This window comes from Hyaena hyaena, unplaced genomic scaffold (genome assembly GCF_003009895.1).
Source record: "Hyaena hyaena isolate Hyena2069 unplaced genomic scaffold, ASM300989v1 scaffold_292, whole genome shotgun sequence".
NCBI lineage: Eukaryota > Metazoa > Chordata > Mammalia > Carnivora > Hyaenidae > Hyaena > Hyaena hyaena.
Genome location: NW_024080924.1, coordinates 1,550,933 through 1,572,107, shown reverse-complemented (window position 1 = coordinate 1,572,107; position 21,175 = coordinate 1,550,933). Strand labels below are relative to the sequence as shown.

General features: G+C 43.9%; 1 protein-coding gene and 1 long non-coding RNA gene across 3 annotated transcripts in view; one reads left to right on the top strand and one right to left on the bottom strand.

The window, feature by feature from the left end:
- Positions 1-2,447: 2,447 nt before the first annotated feature.
- The window catches only part of LOC120241889, a 37,860-nt gene continuing 19,132 nt past the window's right edge, over positions 2,448-21,175 (bottom strand). Inside the window, exons 2-4 of the long non-coding RNA XR_005530975.1 lie at positions 13,975-14,083; positions 3,986-4,155; positions 2,448-2,681 (exon numbers count right to left, since the gene is read on the bottom strand). This is a non-coding gene — a long non-coding RNA (uncharacterized LOC120241889). The remainder of the gene's footprint in view (positions 2,682-3,985; positions 4,156-13,974; positions 14,084-21,175) is intronic.
- ACTC1 (actin alpha cardiac muscle 1) lies at positions 11,483-16,699 on the top strand. 2 transcript variants are annotated; one of them, XM_039247272.1, is made up of 7 exons: positions 11,483-11,540; positions 12,139-12,289; positions 13,463-13,787; positions 14,425-14,586; positions 14,709-14,900; positions 15,685-15,866; positions 16,369-16,699. In XM_039247272.1, exons 2-7 carry the CDS (start codon positions 12,161-12,163, stop codon positions 16,510-16,512), a joined length of 1,134 nt encoding a protein of 377 aa, XP_039103203.1. In that variant the 5' UTR covers positions 11,483-11,540; positions 12,139-12,160; the 3' UTR covers positions 16,513-16,699. The 2 variants fall into 2 exon arrangements, with proteins under 2 accessions (XP_039103203.1, XP_039103204.1); XM_039247273.1 differs by lacking the exon at positions 11,483-11,540 and having other exon boundaries at positions 12,136-12,289.

Below are 21,175 nucleotides of genomic sequence, written 5' to 3'. Positions count from 1 at the left end.
TGACTCATAAGTGTGACATATCTCTCCATTTATTTAGGTCTTCTTTAACTTACTGCACTAATATTTTGTAATGTTATCTGTAGCAGTTTTATATATATTTAGTTGGATCTAATCCTGGGTATAGATGTTTTCTGATGCTGTTTTAAATGGTAGATTTCAAATATTATCTTTTCACTTGTTTAGTGTTGACATGTAGAGATAAAGTTGACTTTTGTATTTTGTCCTTTCATTCACTTTGCTATTATTCACTTACTAAATTAAATAGTTCTACTATAAATCCTTTTGTATTTTTTATAGTTATTATTAATGACAGCTTTGTTTCTTCCTTTCTAATTCTTATGCCTTTTATATATATTTCTTGTACCACTGGTAAAATATAAAATAGAAGTGATAATAAGAAACATCTGTGTCTTATTCATAATCTCAGGGAACAAGCAATAAAATATGTTGTTTTAGATTTATTGTAAATACCCTTTATTAGATTAAGGATTTTCTTTCTATTTCTACTTTGCTAACAGTTTTTACTATGAATAGGTGTTAACTTTCATCAAATGTGTTTTCCTTATATATCGAACAGATCATACGATTATTCTGCTATATTCCATTAATGTGCTGAATTATATGAACTGAATTTTAGGTGTTAAACCAGCCAGGCATTCTTTTATTCTCTTTGCTTTGATCTGAATATATTTTACCAGCCTACCCTAAAACTCACTAACCCTTTCTTTGTGTCAGTTTGTTCTTAACGTCATCTGTTGCATTATTAATTTGTTATATGTTTAGTTTTAGCATTTCATGTGATCCTTTTTAATAGATTACAGTTCTTTGATGAAATTTTCTATTTTGCCATATATTTTCCTGAATATATTAATAAGTGTTTTAAAACATATCTATCATGTAAGTCAGTTAACTTCAGTATCTGGATCTCCTGATGGTCTCTTTTCATTGTCCATTTTTTTCTTATGGGTTTTCAATTATGTGGTCTTGCCAAGTACTGCTTTATATATTTTATGTACCAGGCATTATGTATGAAAACCTGTAGAGACAATTTAAAGCTTACAAGATGTTAGACTCCTCCAGAGGGTATGTATTTTTGATTTTGACAGACAAGGCCAATCGCTTTAAACTGTCCTGGGATTGAGCTGACTCAAAGTATGTTTACTGTCCATCTGTCTTGACCTCTAAGGTGTAGCCTATTGTGGGTCTCAGCTGAAGGCCTGGACTATTTACCAGGGCCACTCTTCTTGCCAGACCCTATGCTCCAACTCTGTCTCTCCCCCACCCCAGCCCATGTGTAGCCAAAGTCGAGGACAACTGGCCTAGATCTTTGTTTGCTTGATAACTCTTATCTGTAAAACTATCACTGTTCCCTTCCCTTCTTTCACATATTCTTGCCATTTTTAGGTTCTCACCTCTTTTGCATTTCCAAGAGTCACTGGGGGTGTTTCTCCCAGGCACTCTGGGTAAAGTACGGACTGTGCTACTCTGGCCAATGCCAGCCCCGTCCACTCTGGCCATCATTTGCACAGCCTTTATCACTGGCTCCTGACCGCCAACATTCAGGCTTCACAGATGCCGTCTGGTGCTGCATCTCAGGCTAAGCTTCAGTCACTGTTCAGCTATGGATCTGGACCAGAGCAGGAGAGTAACTTCCCACCCTTTAAGTTCTGTTCTGTTACTGTGTGCTCCCAGCTGAGGCCCTCAGCTCCTGAGTGTTAGGGGACAATTCTGTTTGTTTGCAAAATATGCCCTCTGCTTCCAAGTGTTCACTTGCTCCTGGAGTAGTTCAGTTGGAATGTTGTAAATAGCTACCATGCTGTTAATTGGAAACATCAGTGCTCTCCAGTCTTCAGATCCTGTTGCTGAGTCCACTCCCTGTGCCAGATTCCACCTTAAGTAGGTATCAGTTCTCCTTTGAGGCTCTTTTCATCACCATGAGGCTTCCCTACTGTCATCAGCACCTGATTCATCAGACATGCCCGTGAACACTGGAACCACTGCAGCCCCAATGGCGCCTAACTTCACATGCCAGACCTCTATTGGGTCAGCCAGTACTTCTGCTATAAATATAGGAAATGTGATATGTTTAGTGGAACTATTTAAATTTCATAAGCTATGATCACCTGAATATAAGAACTAATTCATTCAGAATCAAACTGATTGGAAAACTCAAAACACTGAATTTTGGTACCACTTATACTTGACTTTTAATACTTTTATATTTTGAGATAATTATAGATTGTACAAAATAATCCAGAGATCTCCTATACTTTTATCCAGTGTCCCCCCAATGGCAACAACTTGTATAACTATAGCACAATATCACAACTAGCTAATTGACATTGATATAATCCATCAGTATGTTCAGATACCACCAGTTTTAGTTTTACATGCACTCATGTATATGTCTGTCTATTTAGTGCTAGGCAATTTTATCACATACGCGGTTCACATGGCCACCAAAATATAGAACAGTTTAATCTGTTCTATAAGAACCTTCATGCCACCCTGGTGACACCACCCTAGTGGGAGGTGAGGAACTCTGCCTGCTTCCAGCGGGCAGGAAATGGAGGATCAGTCCCACCAATATGACTGGGCAAGAGAACTGGAGCCCCACCATTGGCTTCTGCAGGGAGAGAGGGTGAGGAGGAAGATCAGCTCCCTATTCTGCCCCACTGAACCTAGAGAGAGGGGGAGACAATTCTGTATGAATGTTTGTCCAAAGTAGGGCAAGATTGCCAAAAAGACTTTCTATGGCTGACGCCACTCCTTTGTTGGTTCTTTGAGTAGCAGGAATAGATGTTTCTCATAGCTTACTTTATCCCTGCCTAGGTGGCTCCAGGATGGAAGCTACTGTAGTACCCAGCCTGGGCTATATGGGAGGCAGTAAAGAAACTAGATTCCTCACCATGTCATTTCTCAAGTCCCAGAGTCCCTAGGTAGTCTACCTTCATCTTTCCTCCTTTGAGTTTTCCTATGTCTGTCTGATATATTATGTCACAGTTGTAACAAGGAACACCTGGAAGGTGTAGGGTGCTCCATCCTGGCCAGAACCAGAGGTCTGATCTATACTTGATTTTTAAGAGAAAATAGATAAATAGATAGCAAATATGTTGATACTAACAGTTAACTCATGGAAGTAACTTTTCAGGATGTTGTAATCTTAGTTTAGCTCAGTATTCTATGTCTGTCAATATTCTATGTCTCATAGATATGCATGTGTCACATACCTTGGCACATGACAAGAATTTGTGTTCAAAATGAGAATATTCTATAAATAACTTCTGAAGCATCAAAGAAAATGAAATTATCTTCTCTGCAGTTTTGTGTGACTGTATTTAGACGAGTTTAATTCTCTAAACAATGGTTGTTTTCCACTGTGTCAGAAACCCAATACCTAGCCAATCTGGCTAAAAGAGATTGTATTGCACATAGACATCTTGGAGCAGAATTAGATAACTGACCAAATATGAGGACAGTTTTAAAAACAGCACCACTGGTGAACAATATCTGAAACATCTCTCAGAGAGGCGATGTCTTTCTTCAAAAATGTGGAGGTTATTATTTATAAACCTCCACTGGGTAAGCGAGACAAAAAGATGCTAGATTTTAAGCAAGAGGATGTTAAATTAGATTTTTTTCCTCCTTTCTGAAATTTATAAAAATTAATACATGCTTCTGGAAAAATATTAAGTAATACATAAATATAAAATAGAAAATGTGATAGGTCCCTTCCTCTTTTGCACTTCAACATCCTCTCCTCTGGGTAATAGATTTTCTAGAAATAGACTTCTGCACCCTCAGGAAAAGAGCTCTTCTCATTGGGCAGAGGACCCAGGAAGAAGATGGCTTTATCTATCTTCTTGGGTGGTGGAGAGATGGGCCCAGCATGAACCTTTTGTGGCAGTTATAAATATTGCATATCTAAATAGAATGTAACTAAAGAAGAGGACACCCTTCTTGTTCTTCCAAGGAATGTTCTCACCTGAAGTCTATGCAGTAGTTCTTGAGGGTATTTCTTTGGTGAAATAATACTTTACATTGTTACCTCCTTTTGGTAAAGCTTGAGATTTTTCTGATAATTTTTCAAAGCCACATCATGGTTTCATGGCTGATTCATTTCCATTCTCAGTTATTGAAGGCTGGCTCTTCTCTCTGAAATTCCAGAAGCACCTAGCCCTAGTTATTTATTTGAGGACCAGCATCCACACTCAACAGCTTGAGAAGGCTCCTCGGTTATTCCTATTTTGGAGAAACCATCTCTGTTTCCCTCCCCTAGTTAATACAGATCACTGGTTTTAGGCAAAGCCTTTATCTTTATTATTTTTCTAATTTATGACATTAAATTAGAGGCTGTGGGAGTTGGGGGCAGATGAATCGGTTATCTGTAGCCCTAACCAAGAGGAACTGGGAAATACTGATCATACAGTTACCGTAAACATGTTCCCCCAAACAACAGTTTTCCAGCTCCCCACATAAAGACAAAGCTTTCAGCAACATATTTATATGGTCAAGTTTTATGTTCGTAATAGAACTCTGTTTTTAGATTGCAATTTTGAAAGAGCTCGACAGCTGAGTTGGAAAATAACACCTGCCCTCTAAAATATATAAGTGAGATATAGATGGTATAGTTTTAAGAGCAGACCCTGCTCCCAATTTGGCATTCTTTGGCTCCAGCTGTTGACTAGAGATAATTTAGATTATAATAGTGAAGCCAAGACATACTTTAAATGTAAATTCCTTGCATTGCATGTGTCTCTTTGAAGAACAAGTGGACATTCTTGCAAACTACCAGAATAGGAGGCTGTCTTTCCTCAGTCCCGCGCCTGTTAAGTAGATATGGAAGCCAAGGCCTCATGAATTTTATATCACATTTAGTTTTATTTTAGGGATGCTAAAATATAGGGCTTAAAAAACTCAGCCAGACTTGTCTTTTTCTTTGTACTTTTCTGGTCAGTGTTTTCTGGTTTGCCACAATAAGTACATATTGTTTTGTGATGGGGGAAATGTTATTCTATATTTCTAGTTACACTTATCATGATATAAAGAGGAATATCAAAGCAATATAATACTTGCAGTGGGATGAAAGAAACCGTCAGACGTATGCCAGTCTTCCGGGATTCCTGGCTGCCTGTTTAGTGATCACTCCAATTTCAAATATTCTCTCCACTGTCTCCAGAGTTCAATCTTATATGTTTATTCATCCATCCTTTGTTTTGTCCCACAAAACTTTTATGGCAGCTTACAAAGATAGATGACAGTTAATAATGAAAGACAAAGAAAAATGAGAAGTTCAAGTGGGTATGTAAAACGGACTATAACGATTTGTAATCACATTAACAAATGGACCATATGGGTGGTTTTCTAAGATTTCTTTTAGTCCCACCCAAAGAAACACCTGGTGAGTCACTAGATTCAGGATCTACAGGATCAAAACAAACTAGTTACTTGACAGCAGTGCTATTGTTTTGTGTGTGTGTGTGTGTGTGTGTGTGTGTGTGTGTGTGTGTGTGTGTTTTAAGTTTATGTATTTATTTTGGGGAGAGAGAGTGAGCATGAGGGAGGGGATGAGAGAGAGGGAGAGAGAGAGAATCCCAAGCAGGCTCTGCTCTGTCAGCTCAGAGCCCAGTGCTGTGTTTGAACTCACAAATCGTGATTATGACCTGAGCCAAAACCGAGTCAGATGGTTATCTGAGCCACCGCTGAAGTTCTGTTATTGGTACCAGAGCCAGCAAGGAAATTTTTCTAAGAGCCTCAGAGAAAAGACAGTGTCCTTTGGTGAACACTGGTGACAATATTTTTGCATTCGAGGTAGTGGTACCTCAGTTTGTGACAGAGGCAGTCTGCTTCTTACACATCCCCTCAGTAGAAGCTGGCGACATCACCTCAAAGGGCAGTTCTGTGGACTCTGCAGCTGGCGGCCCATCTCGCTTCATCTAGAAAGCTTCTAGTGGACCACGTACCTGCATAAGGTCTCAAGTTAGTGCACGGCCCCCAGCCTGTGCTCAGGAAGATTAGTGATTAGTATTCCTACTGCTGTTATTGTGTGTCAAATGAATGCCCAGCCTTTCATGGGGAGGAGATGGGCTCCGTGGAGTGCAGTTGAATAAAAAGCAGCTGTCATCTCTGAGCTCACAGATCTCACCTACACGGTCTCTCTGACACGTGTACGGACATGAAACCCGGTCAAGCTTAGGTTGCGCAATGCACACCTGGGCTCTCCAGGAAAGGCAGGCTTGTTCCAGGTAACACTTGAAAAACTGAAACTCCATAAATAGAGTTATTGCTGGTGTGGGGAGCAAGCCAAATCTGAGCTAAGAGAAACACCTTCCAGGCAGAAACCTGTGAGCATCAGCATTTCATTCTTTGAGGGCACAGTCCTTTTAAGGAATTAAAAAAGCCTATTAGAAATCCTTTGTGATTTCCTGGACTTACAACAGGATAGAAGGGAGTGAAAATGCAGCTTTTAGATTGTTAGATCCATGTGACTCCAAGATCCAGAAGAATCCTCCACCCCCACCCCCTGCTTCCTCGTCTCCCTTCCTCCTTGCTTTGTCCTCCTTTTCAAAATCTCATTAAATGGTTCATCACTGTTGGTCCTATCATGTCAGAAGGCAGCCACTGCCAGAATTGGCCAAGAGCAGAATCCGTGGAGAGTTGAAATGCCCTCCCCCTGGGGTCATCTCTTTGGTGGTTGCGCGTGAAATATGGGAAAGCATGTGGCGGAGATTAGGCATACCTCGGTATTGAATTCTGAGCACCAGGATGTGTGGGGGCCCCACGCAATCCTCACAGTCACATCACTTTCTTCTTTTAATGAAAATTGAAACCCGGCTCCAGCCAGAGGGCAGTGGGAGTGAACAAATGTGTAGGGAAAGAAAATAGAAATGTTTCAGAAAGCTGGCTCCCCGACCTTTGGTGTGGTCTAGAAAGAGCCTCTCCCTCCCTCCTTGCCCAGGAATGCAGGAGGGGCCGCAGGGGCAGTGGGGAGGGCTCGTGGGGAGGAATTAAGTGTGGCTCAGTCTGTTTCTGGCTTCTCTGTAAATACTGCGACACCTCCAATGGAGGAACAGCTGAGATAAGTGACTGCTAATCCCCCAGTGCCCGGAGGAGGCTGGCCGCTCCCTTCCAGATCCCAGCAGATGGTGGACCAAACAGGCTTCCCTCGAGGCAAGGGCAGCGGGAACTATCCCACCTTCTGTTCCTTCAGCTTGCCCTGCACGTCTGCCTCATGGCCTGTCCCTGCCCAGAAGGGCCTCAAGGGCCCTTGAGAGCCCTGGGGACATACCCTGGCTTTCCCTCCCGCCGGGATGCTCAAGGTCGGCCAAGCTGGACTCCTGCCAGGGCTGGCAGCTTGGGCAGCACTGAGCAGAGAGCTCCATGGGGGAAACAGCCAGGCCGTGAGGCCAAGGTTCTCCCTCCGAGAATCACCTGGGAAAGAGAGGCGGTGACTTATTTAAATGCAGACTCAGTCTCCCAGGGTGTAACCTGGGAAGTTGAATTTCTACTAGGTAGTCCCTGTAATTTGGCTGCAAGTGGTTCTAATGTTCCACTCTGAGAAACAGCAGCCCAGGTAGAGTCTGGGAAGGCGTTTCGGGTAGTGGTCAGAACAGGGCACAGTCAGGTGTCTGGATGTGAATCTTCACTTTTCCCTTTGCTCATCTCAGTGACCTCTGGCAAAACAGGTACAATGGTTCCCTGCCTCAGAGAATATAGACCAGTCTTTCTCACGCTGCAGGACACAGCCACTCCTGGCTTTTGAAGTCACTTTAATCCAAATTTGTATCAAAAAATGAAATTGGGAGATTGGTTGCACAACAATGTGAATATACTTAACACTGCTGAGCTGTACAAGTTTAAGTGGTTAAGATGGTAAATTATAGGTTATGCATATTTTGCCACAAAAAAAAAAAAAAGGAATATCTAGGCTGCACCACAGAGGACAGGTTATTTGTACATACTTAAGTAAATGTGACAGAAGCCAATCTTAATTTTCAAATTAAATGGATCCCTCAAAAATTGTATCAAATGAAAAGCAGGGGGTACCTGGGTGGCTTACTTATTAAGCAACTGACTTTGGCTCAGGACATGACCTCACAGTTTGTAAGTTTGAGTCCCACATCAGGTCAGCATGAGCCCTGCTTTGGGTAAAAACATGAGCCCTGGGTGAGCCCCTCTTCTCTCTCTCTGTCTCTCTCTCTCTCTCTGTCTCTCTCTCTCTGTCTCTCTCTCTCTCCTCCCTCTTTTTCTCTGCCCCTTACTCACTTGTGCACACTCTCTATCTCAAGTGTGCGCTAAAAAAAAAGAAAAGAAAAAGAAAATCAGTCATTGAATCTTACTTTCCCATTGACTTATATTTTAAAGTATATGAAATAGGGTTCAGAGTTTTAAAATGTGGAAATTGAGCAGTATTACAATTAGTAAATATTGAACTATCATACATCTTTAAGGGGAAAAAAAGTGTTCTTTGTTGCCATAACACAATGCATATGAAAATACATTTTGTTTTATTGATTTAATGTTTATTTATTCTTGAGAGAGCACAAGCAGGGCAGGGGCAGAGAGAGGGGAACAGAGGACCCAAAGCAGGCTCTGCGCTGGCAGCAGCCAGCCCGATGTGGGGCTTCAACTCATGAACTGTGAGATAATGACCTGAGGGAAAGTTGCATAGTCAACCCACTGAGCCACGTAGGGGCTCCTACATTTTGTTTTGAATGAGAGAGAAATGAAACTGTTTTAAGAACATTTTAAGGGGTTAGATTCTCTTATGAAACTGGTCTCAGTGCTCCACCCACCTACCCACCCCCACCAGAGCAGACTGATCCCAAGGTGGGCCAGCTGGAATTGGCCTCCTGTGCCCTGGAAGTATTTGAAAAGGCTTCAGGTCAGTAGCCTTGGTGTGCTCAGTGATCAACTGGACTTTTCCAGGAGTTCCCTTTGCATATATGGCAGTAAGCCTGGAAATCTGCCATCTGCAACCCCAGGTCGAAACTTGCTTTCACACAAATGTTCACAAATTTCAGTCCTAGTCTACTTTAAAGACAATGAAGTTATACTTCTTCAAGAAGGCTTTGGAGTGCCTTCGTGGCTCATGACTGCCTGAGCATCAGACTTCAGCTCAGGTCACGGCCTTGCAGTTTGTGAGTTCAAGCCCCGTGTTGGGCTCTGTGCTAACAAATAGCTCAGAGCCTGGAGGCTGCTTCAGATTCTGTATCTCCCTCTCATTCTCCCCCTCCCCTGCTCATGCTCTTTCTCTCTCTGCCTCTCAAAAATAAATAGGGTTAAAAAACAAACAAAAAAGGACTCTCTCTGACCTCTCTTTCAGATCCCTCTTTTCATGACTGTCCCGTGATTCCCTCCTTTGTCACCCCAGCATGCACCATAAGTGGCTCTGACTTTTCTATAACTGCCCTGGAGTATGCACTGCTCTGTTTTACTTATCACTGCATCCCTGTTAGTAGCATAGTTCTTGTCCCATAAATATTTGCTGAATCAATAAGTGAATGAAATTGACCCAATTCTTCAAAAGAAAAAGCTACTGCTGCCTCCAAGAGTATCCCTATTCCTGAACTGTAACAGAGAAAATTTGCTTTGTATCTTCTATGTGGATTCTATCACGTGTCCCTAATTAATAGACCCTGCCAGAAAAGAGTTATTGTTATTGTGTCCTTTTTCAGAGGGGAAAATTGAGGCTCAGGAAAGTGAAGTGATCTGCCCAAGACCAAATGCACCAGAAGTAACAGAGGTCAGGATTTGAACCCAGGGCTGTCTGTCTATAACACCAGTCCCATTTCTCCATTTTCTTAGTTTTTCTGCAACTGCTTGAGCTGAGACAGCTCCGCACTTTGCATCCTGTCAATGGCATTTTCATTGTCAAAGGCATTTTGTGTGGGAGCAAGCATGATCGCAGCCAGACCCCTCACCTGGCTCCATCACCCAGCTGCCCCCACAGTTTCTTCTCCAGACCAACCCAAACATGGTTGGGGAGCTCAGCGGGGAGAGCCCAACATTCCCTAGTCTGGACAAGTATCTAATCAGTAGACCTCCTCAGCATATCAATCCAAGACCACTCTAGAGATGAATGCCTGTGCCCAGTTTTCTATTTTTAACTGGTGTGAGCGGGAGGGGAAACACAAGCATTAAAAATCAAAGTGCCAGTCAAGAACCCAGAACACAGGGCACCCCAGAGCAAATCTGTGATCTGCGTGTGTCCTTCTTAGGTCTCTCTGTTCCTTTCTCCTCTTCCCAGTTCATGTCATCTCTCTGTTCCCTTCTCTAAAGCCCCAAGATGTAGCCCTTCCACATCTGTTTCCATGAAAGAGCTGATATCATTTATACCACTGCTTCTCACACTCTAGTGTACCTAGGAGTCAACTGGGCATCTTGCCAATTCTGATTCAGTAGTTCAAGGGGTGGGGGTGGGGTGGAGGCGAGGCTCTGCTTTTCTAACTCTGCTCTCCTGTGATGTGTGCGTTTGGTTGAAGCTGCTGTTATCTCCTTGACAAGAATATTTGCTCTTTCAGTCTTGTCTCCACTTGGAATAAAGGCCTTTGCCCCCAGTTTACAGATGTTCATCTATCCACCACCAAGTGCACATGCTACTTTTGGCATTCCTTCCTTCTTTCGCTTTGGCAGCAGGGGATCCTTTTCTAGCCTGAAGACAGGAGCCTGAATTTGAGCAAAACCTTGGCAGCAGGAGGAGAGCCACCTGCTATCTGTGCTGGGGGAAACCTGGCCTCTTTTCCAGCAAGACTTGGTCAGGATCTCACTGTGGTTCTTCTGAGCCTCTTCCCTAGCCAGACCCTAAGCCATGCATGAGCTGGGGGTCAGAGTGGTCTTGATTAATTTCAGCTTTCTGACCTAGAGGAGCGTGGCCCCGGCAACCTGAATCAAGTCACCCAGACCGGTGGGGACCAGACCAGAAGGGTGACCTGTCCCAGGTGCCCCTTTTCTGGCCACCCAAATGTGCTGGTGTGGTGCCTTTAGGGCCCATGAGGACTGTCAGGGCTCCAGTCGTGGAAGATGAGAAGCTGCTGTCACTCCTTTGCTGTACTGGTCCAGCTGTCAGGACCCCTCAGCAGAGGGCAGAGGGCCAAGCCTTCCGGCTTGTGTGTGGCTTATTGTCTCGGGCTGGCGGGGCTGTGGAGGAACAAACCCACAGCACACCCAGGGTGCACCTCCATCCAAGAAGGGGGAGGAGGTGGGCTGGCGTCACTCAGTCTTCCCCTGCCCCCTACCCTTCGCCGCCCGCCCCTCCCTAGCTCCCTATTTGGCCATCCCCCTGGTTGCCCCCTCCCCTTCCTTACATGGTCTGGGAGCCCCCTGGCTGATCCTCTCCCCTGCCCTTGGCTCCATGAATGGCCTGGGCGCTCCTCAGTGGTGCGAAGGCGACCAAATAAGGCAAGGTGGCCGACCAGGCCCCCCACCCCTGCCCCGGGCCGCTCCAACTGACCCCGTCCGTCAGCGCACTATAAAGCGGCGCGCCCCGCGCCGGGCACCAGCGCCTGCCGCCGAGCCGAGCCGAACCCGACCCGCGGACGGTGAGTCAGTGCCCAGACCGCCCAGCCCGCCCCGAGCCGGCGAGCCCTGATCTGCCGCGCCGCCACCTTTTTTTTTTTTCTTCTTTCTTTCTTTAAAAAAAACCCCAAACTTCGCGATTTGGTTCTAACTTCTATTGTCCTGGGTCATCACAAGAGAGTGGCGCGCAGAACGCGAACCCTGCGGCCCCTGCCCCCACGGGGCGTTAGGGGTTCCTCGCTCTTGTATGCGCTTCCCTCCAGCTGGGGACCGGGCATGGGGGTGTGGCTGGGGCCTAGGGGGGCTCTCAGTTCGTGGAAAGGCAAACGTGTGAAGGGCTGGGGAGGACTTGCTGCGGGGTGACGGTACCTCCCTTGCCCCCAGGACAGAGAGTGACTCCCGGCCAGGAGCCTGGATGAGTTCCTCTCCCCTACTCTATGCACATCCCCCTCGACCTCCTCAGCCTCTCCCCACCCTTCCTCTTCTGCCCTGACGGGAAGGGAGGCGGCGGGCGTTCTCTCCGTCGCCCCCGACCCCTCCTCTGCTCTGCCCCTTCCACCGGGAGGAGGCCAGCGCCGCCGCAGGCAGTGAGCCCTGGCCGCCGGGTTCTCCCATCTGCAGACCCCGCTGAAGCTGTGCCAGGATGTGTGACGACGAGGAGACCACTGCTCTTGTGTGCGACAACGGCTCTGGGCTGGTGAAGGCGGGTTTCGCTGGGGATGACGCGCCCCGTGCAGTCTTCCCTTCCATCGTGGGCCGCCCGCGCCACCAGGTAAACCTCCCGCCCCGACTGGCCTGCTTTTACGCGGCGCAGTCCGCAGCCGCACTCTGCACCCCTGCTTGTCTCCTCCTCAGTCCAGCAATCCAGGAAATGTTCATTTCCTCACCTGACACCCCTGTTTCATGAACTGCTTAGGTCAAATAAGGTAAAGATGGATTAGCCTCAAATCCAAGCCAAGACGGACAATACTCACACCACCAGCAACACAGCACCTAAGTACAACGGGGCCCCTTTCCACCTTGCAGGGGACACAGCTCTCCAAGGGGCCCACTCCTTGTATGAAAAGTCAGCGGCTCCTCTCCTCCACTCCGCACCTGTATTTTTAGTACTCCGGGTCTTCTCTGCCCCTTCTACACTTCAGTTTTTCCCTTAGCCTCCCTTTTCAGTCCTGTTCAAAACTTACACGATATAACTTCTCTCAACCAACCAGGACCCAACCCACATTCCTCCCTCTGTTCACAGCCAGCTTTCTGGGCTCCCCAAGGATGTAATCTATCTGCTTCCTGGCTGCTGCATTTTTAGAAGCCAGGCGTGACAGAGGCAGCAAGTGCCATGGTGATAGTGACATACCACCTTGTTTATTAAAAGAAATGCCACGCTCCCTGGCTTTGCCACATGCCTGTCCAGACAGGCTGCCAGGGCTGGAGAGCTGTATGCCTCCATGCTGGTGACTGATGGGTACTGCAGGCCAGCTCTGGGCAGGCTGGATTTTGCTTGTGGAGTGATAATGGCATATCAGTCCATCTTTTTATGTCCACTTGATGAATGTCAAAATCTTTTCTTAGGAGAAATACGAGGTGTCATCAGTTCAGTCATTTATATTCCAGTTGACATGGGTGATGGACTTAATAATTTAATGAAGGCTTTATGGTATTTTTAAAATGAGGTGAGGCTGTACTTCTTGGGTGAGGTAGCTTCATTCCCCTTTCCCCAGTTATATTTTAAAGAATAGAATTATACCTGGGGAGTGGGGGTTGGGGTTGAGAGAAGGAAGTAGACTGATTTTAAATGATATTTCTACATTGGGGTAAAATTCTATTTATTATTATTATTGGTATTTATAAGATGTTCCTTGACTTGGCCAGTTAAATGTGAATTTGTAAGACATCAGTTATATTCCCAAAATAGTGGAAGCTTGACTTTCCCATCTTTTCCCTCTTCTAGGGAGTCATGGTGGGTATGGGTCAGAAGGACTCCTACGTGGGTGATGAGGCCCAGAGCAAGCGAGGTATCCTGACTCTCAAATACCCCATTGAGCACGGCATCATCACCAACTGGGATGACATGGAGAAGATCTGGCATCATACCTTCTACAACGAGCTCCGTGTAGCCCCTGAGGAGCACCCCACTCTGCTCACTGAGGCCCCCCTGAACCCTAAGGCCAACCGTGAGAAGATGACCCAGATCATGTTTGAGACCTTCAATGTCCCTGCCATGTATGTGGCCATCCAGGCGGTACTGTCCCTGTATGCTTCTGGCCGCACCACAGGTATGTTAGGGCTGTGGAGATAGTCACTGATTAAGCGCATTCCTAAGGTACTGACCTTGCTATGAATCAGCCTTCCCAGTTGAGAAAAGAATGATCCCTTCCCTCACACTCCCTGAGAGAGAGGTAACAACAGTTTCAGATCACATGCATTTCTGAGAGATGAGACCACATGGAGTCAGAGCCTTACCTTTCCTAAAGTAGGTGATGTCACATATTAAGGCTCCTCGCAATGTGTTCCATACCATCACCATCCCTGGGCAGACATCTTCAAGGAGAACCAATGTTTCCTATGGGGTCTGAGTCAAAAAAGAGAGAACACGTGCTTGTTGGATGGGAGGAAAGAAAACCATGGCTCGAGACTTACATAATGTGCTAATGGCTGATAAAAGGGCTGGTCATTTGAAAGTGTCCTGGGGAAATTTTTCTACTACAATATTTAAAAGGGTGAGCTGTTGCTGGCTTCAGATTTAGCACTCATTATGCTCATTTTTATTCTTTGTGTGTAAGGAATCTAATTTTATCTGGATCCATGCCCAGTGCTAGTATCTTTTAGCCAAGATTGGAAGTAGGCTTTGACACAAATGAAGCAGTGATGTCCTTGGGAATTTACTTTGTTCTTGTCTATATCTCCCAACAGGCATTGTTCTGGACTCTGGTGACGGTGTAACTCACAACGTTCCCATCTATGAGGGCTACGCTTTGCCCCATGCCATCATGCGTCTGGATCTGGCTGGTCGGGATCTTACTGACTACCTCATGAAGATCCTCACTGAGCGTGGCTACTCCTTTGTCACCACTGGTAAGTGTGTGTGTGTGTATGTGTCTCCTCTGCTCCAGCATCGTGTCTGCTGTTTTCCTCCACCACAGAATCTGCCTACTCCATCCTTCAGAACTTGACTGTGATAACCTTTATATCTGCAGCTGAACGTGAAATTGTCCGTGACATTAAAGAGAAGCTGTGCTATGTGGCCCTGGATTTTGAGAATGAAATGGCCACAGCTGCCTCTTCCTCCTCCCTGGAGAAGAGTTATGAACTTCCCGATGGCCAAGTCATCACTATTGGCAATGAGCGCTTCCGCTGCCCTGAGACACTCTTCCAGCCCTCCTTCATCGGTGAGTTGTAGGGTCTGGTACACATGCACAGCTTTTGTCTAGAAATATGGGGTGTCCCAGAGTAAAATCTATTCTAATTAAGAAGGATTAAGAAGCCCTTGAGTTAAAAGAAGTCATAGCTTAGAGACCCACGCAGCTCAGCATCAGAGCCTGATGGCCCATTACAAGGATGGCCATACTGTTCTGTTGCAGTGATATGATAAAGGATGTCACACTGACTTCATGTCCAAATAAAGGCTCTGACAGAATAGTAATTGAATAATCTGTATCTGCAGGAAAGGAATGATTACTCAGAAGTGCTGACTTATTCCAGTAAGTTGTCCAAGTAGCTGGACTTCCCTCTGAAGTTACTCATTAAATGCAACAATAGTCCTACTCATAGTAATAACTAGACCCTTGCATTTCACCAAACATCTTTCCTCAGGAATGTCTTCTAAGAGGAAGCTTGTCAGGATCTTATTTAGGTTCACAAATAAAAATTGCATTAATTTTAATGTATGTCTCACCCTTTCCAAATAAACCTCCGTACATCTGATGGATACTGCAAGTGTTCACTCCAAACAGGTGCTAAACACAGTTGTTTGTGTCTTGGCAGTCTGTTGGGGACTGGCTGTCAGCACTTTTAGACACACCTGTTCCACAAATGCCTTGCAGTGTATCTTATAGAGGAGCATATGTTTCAGAGACAAATGGGAGACAAATGTGTTTATCAACACAAAGGAGTCCTGTTTTCTTCCCTCCACCCTGGGCCCCCAGCCTGAGTGCACTCGCTACCTATTTCTAGGTATGGAATCTGCAGGCATCCATGAAACAACTTACAATAGCATCATGAAGTGTGACATTGATATCCGCAAGGACCTGTATGCCAACAATGTCTTATCTGGAGGTACCACCATGTACCCTGGTATTGCTGATCGCATGCAAAAGGAAATAACTGCCCTGGCCCCCAGCACCATGAAGATTAAGGTAAAGAATTCCTGCAGGTGGGAGAGCCAAGGCAGGTCTTAGTATTATAAGTAGAACTCACATTTTGCTTCCCGTCTCCTGTAAACTTTTCCTCTTAGCTTTTCTAGCACTCGTTTCGACATAGGAGACTCTAAAAACATTTTGAAGCAGTAGATAATAATAAATCTTGGAAGGAAAAAAAAACCTAAATCTTTGAACATATTTTACAAGTCCCCAACTTTTGGACTGTCCTCTATCGTATATACAGCTTGTTGCCACACTATACTCTAGTTCAGGGAAGTGGGGCGATTCTATTTTGAAGAGCCTTTGATAAGGGAAACAATGTAATAAAGGACAATGCATAAAACTTGATTCAGCCATATTAATTTCTGGTATGAAATATCTCACATTATGATGAACTCTAACTCATATTTTTTTCGGCGAATCTCTCTCTCCAGCATGTTGCTGGCTCTGTTGCCTGGGATGTCAGAGTTCACTGAAAGTTTTTGTTCTCTTTCTACAGATTATTGCTCCCCCTGAGCGTAAGTACTCTGTCTGGATCGGGGGCTCCATCCTGGCCTCCCTGTCCACCTTCCAGCAGATGTGGATTAGCAAGCAAGAATATGATGAGGCAGGCCCATCCATCGTCCACCGCAAATGCTTCTGAGGTGCCTTCTCTCTTAGTCTACCCTACCTTACATTCAGGATGACAGTATTATGCTTCTTGGAGTCTTCTGAACTACCCTCCCTTATCTCTCATCAATCATTGTACAGTTTGTTTACACATGTGCAATTTATTTGTGCTTCTAATATTTATTGCTTTATAAATAAACCAGACCCGGACTTGCAACATACAAAAGTCTCTCATCTTTCCTTTTCTGGTAGGCATGGGGTGGGGCCAGGGTCTGCTTACTTCAGTCTGTGAATTCATATATTGGTGGCTTTTACCCCATGAGCACTGTAATATTCCAGTAGCACAAAGTTCATCCGATGAATTAGTGTGACATTTAGCTGGGAATTAACACTACTTAATATCGGTTCTACACTTTGTGACAGAATCATGAATGGATTTCACATGTGAAAAGTAGATTAACTTCGGCTCCACATAAGCGAGAAATAAAATCGGATTTCACAGTTCTTTAAGATTAGTTACTGTGGATGACAGTGGAAGTCGTCTTCCTATAGTCTCCCGTTGTTTTTATAACTTTGTAGAAACCACATAGACATTGGTAATGGGGAAGTTTTAAGTGAGTCATCTTAAATTCTCAATGCTGGACTCCTCAGTTGTCCTTCTAGGGGCTATGCATGTTAATGGTGAAACACTGAGGCTGGCTCACGGTTAAGCCCGGTCACATCCAATTCTAAATACCCGCTAAACAAAGCAAGCCCATTGTGCATGTTCAAAATAAATGTGAGGAAACAGGCACCAGATCCTTTTGCCTCATCAGTAATTACCTTGTGGGACATAAGTCTTCAGTCTTCCTATCTTTGAAATCTTGGGATTTGGGGTTGAATGTCGTGAATGCTATGAAGTCTGAAGGATCAAGGGGAGGGGAAAGCCACAGTATTCCTTTTATTTCATTCTGGACTCTGCAACTTATGCTGTGGGGGGATCCTGGGGGCAGCATCCAAAGGAGTCGGTCATGCTCTGTCCTTGAGGGCTCACATACACTATGTGTACAGTCACAATGTGTGTGGCCTGGGAGGCTTCAAGGAGATGGACACAGGTCTGGGTCTTGAAGAATGGGGAAGAAGTACAGAGGTGAGGAGTGCCTGGGTGCCTCAGTTGGTTAAATGTCCAACTTCGGCTCAGGTCATGATCTCACAGTTCATGAGTTTGAGCCCCACATTGGACTCCACACTAACAGCATGGAGCCTGTTTGGGCTTCTTCCTCTCTCTCCATCTCTCTGTGCCCCCTCTCCCACTAGTGCATGCTCACTCACTCTCTCTCTCTCTCTCTGTCTCAAAAACATAAATAAACTTAAAAAAAAAAAAAAAGAATTACAGAGGTGAGCAGAGTGGGCAGGAAATCTCAGCAGAAGGAAATGGGGCAGAAGCTAGCAAACAAGACACCGGGCAGGCTGGTGGGTGCTGATGACTTAAGAAATGACTTTGGAAAGGTAAATTTCCACTTAATTGCAAAAGCTCTAAAATTTTTCGTTTTCAAGTTAGTTGTTCATGATCTGTTGGAGCATTTGAATGGATGTTATTTAAACTTAAATATTGATGAGGGAATCAAGACAGAAAGATTAAGCTGCTAGTGCAGTGTTAACAGTTTGTGGAATACCCAAGCTAGGAAGCCAGATTTTTTGACATCTAGTGTTCCTCAAAACCATCTTTAGTCATAAACCTGTAGTTTTAAACTATACTCATAATGTTATGAACACACAGACATAAAGCTTCAGTCCTGGTCTTTGTGCATTCTATCGCATACCCTTTTGGGAGTCTGGATTCAAAATTTCGAGTGTTTGGAGCTTATCAGACATCTTTAGCAAAGCTCCCAATGTCATTACCAAAAGTATCTCATCTTCTTTGCCTAAGGAGTCAGAGTTTAGAGCTCCATGTTGAGCATAGATGAATGGAAGTCCTTTTCTGCATTACTGCATTAAGCATTAAAAAATAAATAAACCTGGTGTCATTTCATACCCCCCACCTCCAATGGTATCCTGTAGCACGGATAGATTGGCTTAAAAGCTAGGTATCGACCAAGGAGATGGATTTGGGGCATATGTGAGAAGATATGATTTAACCAGTCTCTAGTCCTTTTTTTTATCATCTACTAAATTGAGTACATAAGTATTATGAATTTATCCTAGGATATATAATGAATACTTCAACTTTAGACAACTGGCTTGGCTACTATCTATGGTTCTTTCCACGTATGAATGAAAAGGGAATAGATATTGTTTTTTCTACTTCAAAGTATAAGTTTTTGGAATCAACTTCTGATATATGCATAAGAAGTAATAAGCACATAGATCTTGTTGAATTCTGAGGTTTTCTTATCTTTGCTTGGTGATACGTGTAAGATATTAAAACAGCTAAATATTCTCATAATTCTTCAGGAAGACACTGAGGCATTAAAGTTTTTTTTTAAGGCCATCTTCACATGTGTAAAATATTTGAGCGATCTATAGTGAATGTGTCTTTGGTTAAGATGCAATGTAAATAACCTATAGAGATTATGATATCACTTCTCAATTTATAATGCAAAGAGTATTTTTATTAATTTCTAACATCCCAAACACCATTTTTGCATTTTTCTTAACAATGGTCATCTCTTAGCAATGGTCGTATGTAAATGAGATTAAATAATCAAAAGAATATGGAACACCTGGGTGGCTCAGTTGGTTAAGCATCTGACTCTTCATTTCAGATCAGGTCATGATCTCTCGGTTTGTTGAGTTTGAGCCCTGCAAACTGGCAGTGCAGAGCCTGCTTGGAATTCTCTCTCCCTCTCTCTCTGCCCCTCCCCTGCTCTCTCTCTCTCTCAAAAATAAGTAAATTAAAATTTTTATTTATTTATTTATTTTAAATTTATATTTTAAATTTACATCCAAGTTAGCATATAGTGCAGCAATGATTTCAGGAGTAGATTTCTTAATGCCCCTTACCCATTTAGCTCATTCCCCCTCCCACCACCCCTCCAGTAACCCTCTGTTTGTTCTCCATATTTAAGAGTCTCTTATGTTTTGTCCCCCTCCCTGTGTTTATATTATTTTTGCTTCCCTCCCTTATGTTCATCTGTTCTGTGTCTTAAGGTCCTCATATGAGTGAAGTCATATGATATTGATCTTTCTCAGACTAATTTCGCTTAGCATAATATCCTCTAGTTCCATTCATATAGTTCCAAATGGCAAGATTCCATTCTTGTTGATTGCTGAGTAATACTCCATTGTGTGTGTGTGTGTGTGTGTGTGTGTGTATCACATCTTCTTTATCCATTCATCTATTGATGGACATTTGCTCTTTTCATACTTTGGCTATTATTGATAGTGCTGCTATAAACATTAGGGTACATGTGCTTCTTTGAAACAGTATTCCTGTATCCCTTGGATAAATACCTAGTAGTACAATTGCTGGGTCATAGGGTAGATCTATTTGTAATTTTTTGAGCACCCTCCATACTGTTTTCCAGAATGGCTGCACCAGTTTGCATGCCCATCAGCAGTGCAAAAAAGATCCTCTTTCTCCTCATCCTCGCCAACATCTGTTGTTATCTAAGTTGTTAATGTTAGCAATTCTGACAGGCGTGAGGTGGTCTCTCACTGTGGTTTTGATTGTATTTTCCTGATGATGAGTAATGTTGAACATTTTTTCATGTGTCAGTCGGCCATCTGATGTCTTCTTTGGAGAAGTGTCTATTCATGTCTTTTGCCCATTTCTTCACTGGATTATTTGTTTTTTGGGTGTTTGAATTTTTTAATGTTTATTTACTTTGGAGATAGAGAAACAGAGTGTGAGCAGGGAAGGGGCAGAGAGAGACACACAGAATCCGAAGCAGGCTCCAGGCTCTGAGCTGTCAGCACAGAGCCTGATGCGGGACTTGAACTCACAAACCATGAGATCATGACCTGAGCTGAATTCAGACGCTTAACTGACTGAACCACCCAGGTGCCCCATGGGTGTTTAGTTTGATAAGTTCTTTATAGATTTTGGATACTAATCCTTTATCTCATATGTCATTTGCAAATATCTTCTTCCATTCCATCAGTTGCCTTTTAATTTTGCTGATTGTTTCCTTCACTACACAGACATTTTTTATTTTGATGAAGTCCTGGTAGTTCATTTTTCCTTTTGATTCCCTTGCCTCTAGAGACGTGTTGAATAAGAAGTTGTTGCGACCAAAGTCAGAGGGGTTTTTGCCTGCTATCTCCTTGAAGATTTTGATGGCTACCTGTCTTACATTCAGGTCTTTCATCCATTTTGAGTTATTTTTGGATATGGTGTAAGAAAGTGGTCCACATTTATTTTTCTGCACGTTGCTATCCTTTTTTCCCAGCACCACTTGCCTAAGAGACTGTTTTTATTCCATTGGATGTTCTTTCTTTCCTGCTTTGTCAAAAATTAGTTGGCCATACGTTTGTGGGTCCATTTCTGGGTTCTCTATTCTGTTCCATTGATCTGAGTGTCTGTTTTTGTGCCAGTACCATACTGTCTTGATTATTGCACCTTTGTAATATAGTTTGAAGTCTGGGATTGTGATGCTTCCTGCTTTGGTTTTCTTTTTCTTTTTCTTTTTTTTTTTTTTTTACGAATAGTTTATTGTCAAATTAGTTTCCACATAACACCCAGCGCTCATCCCCACAAGTGTCCTCCTCCATGCCGA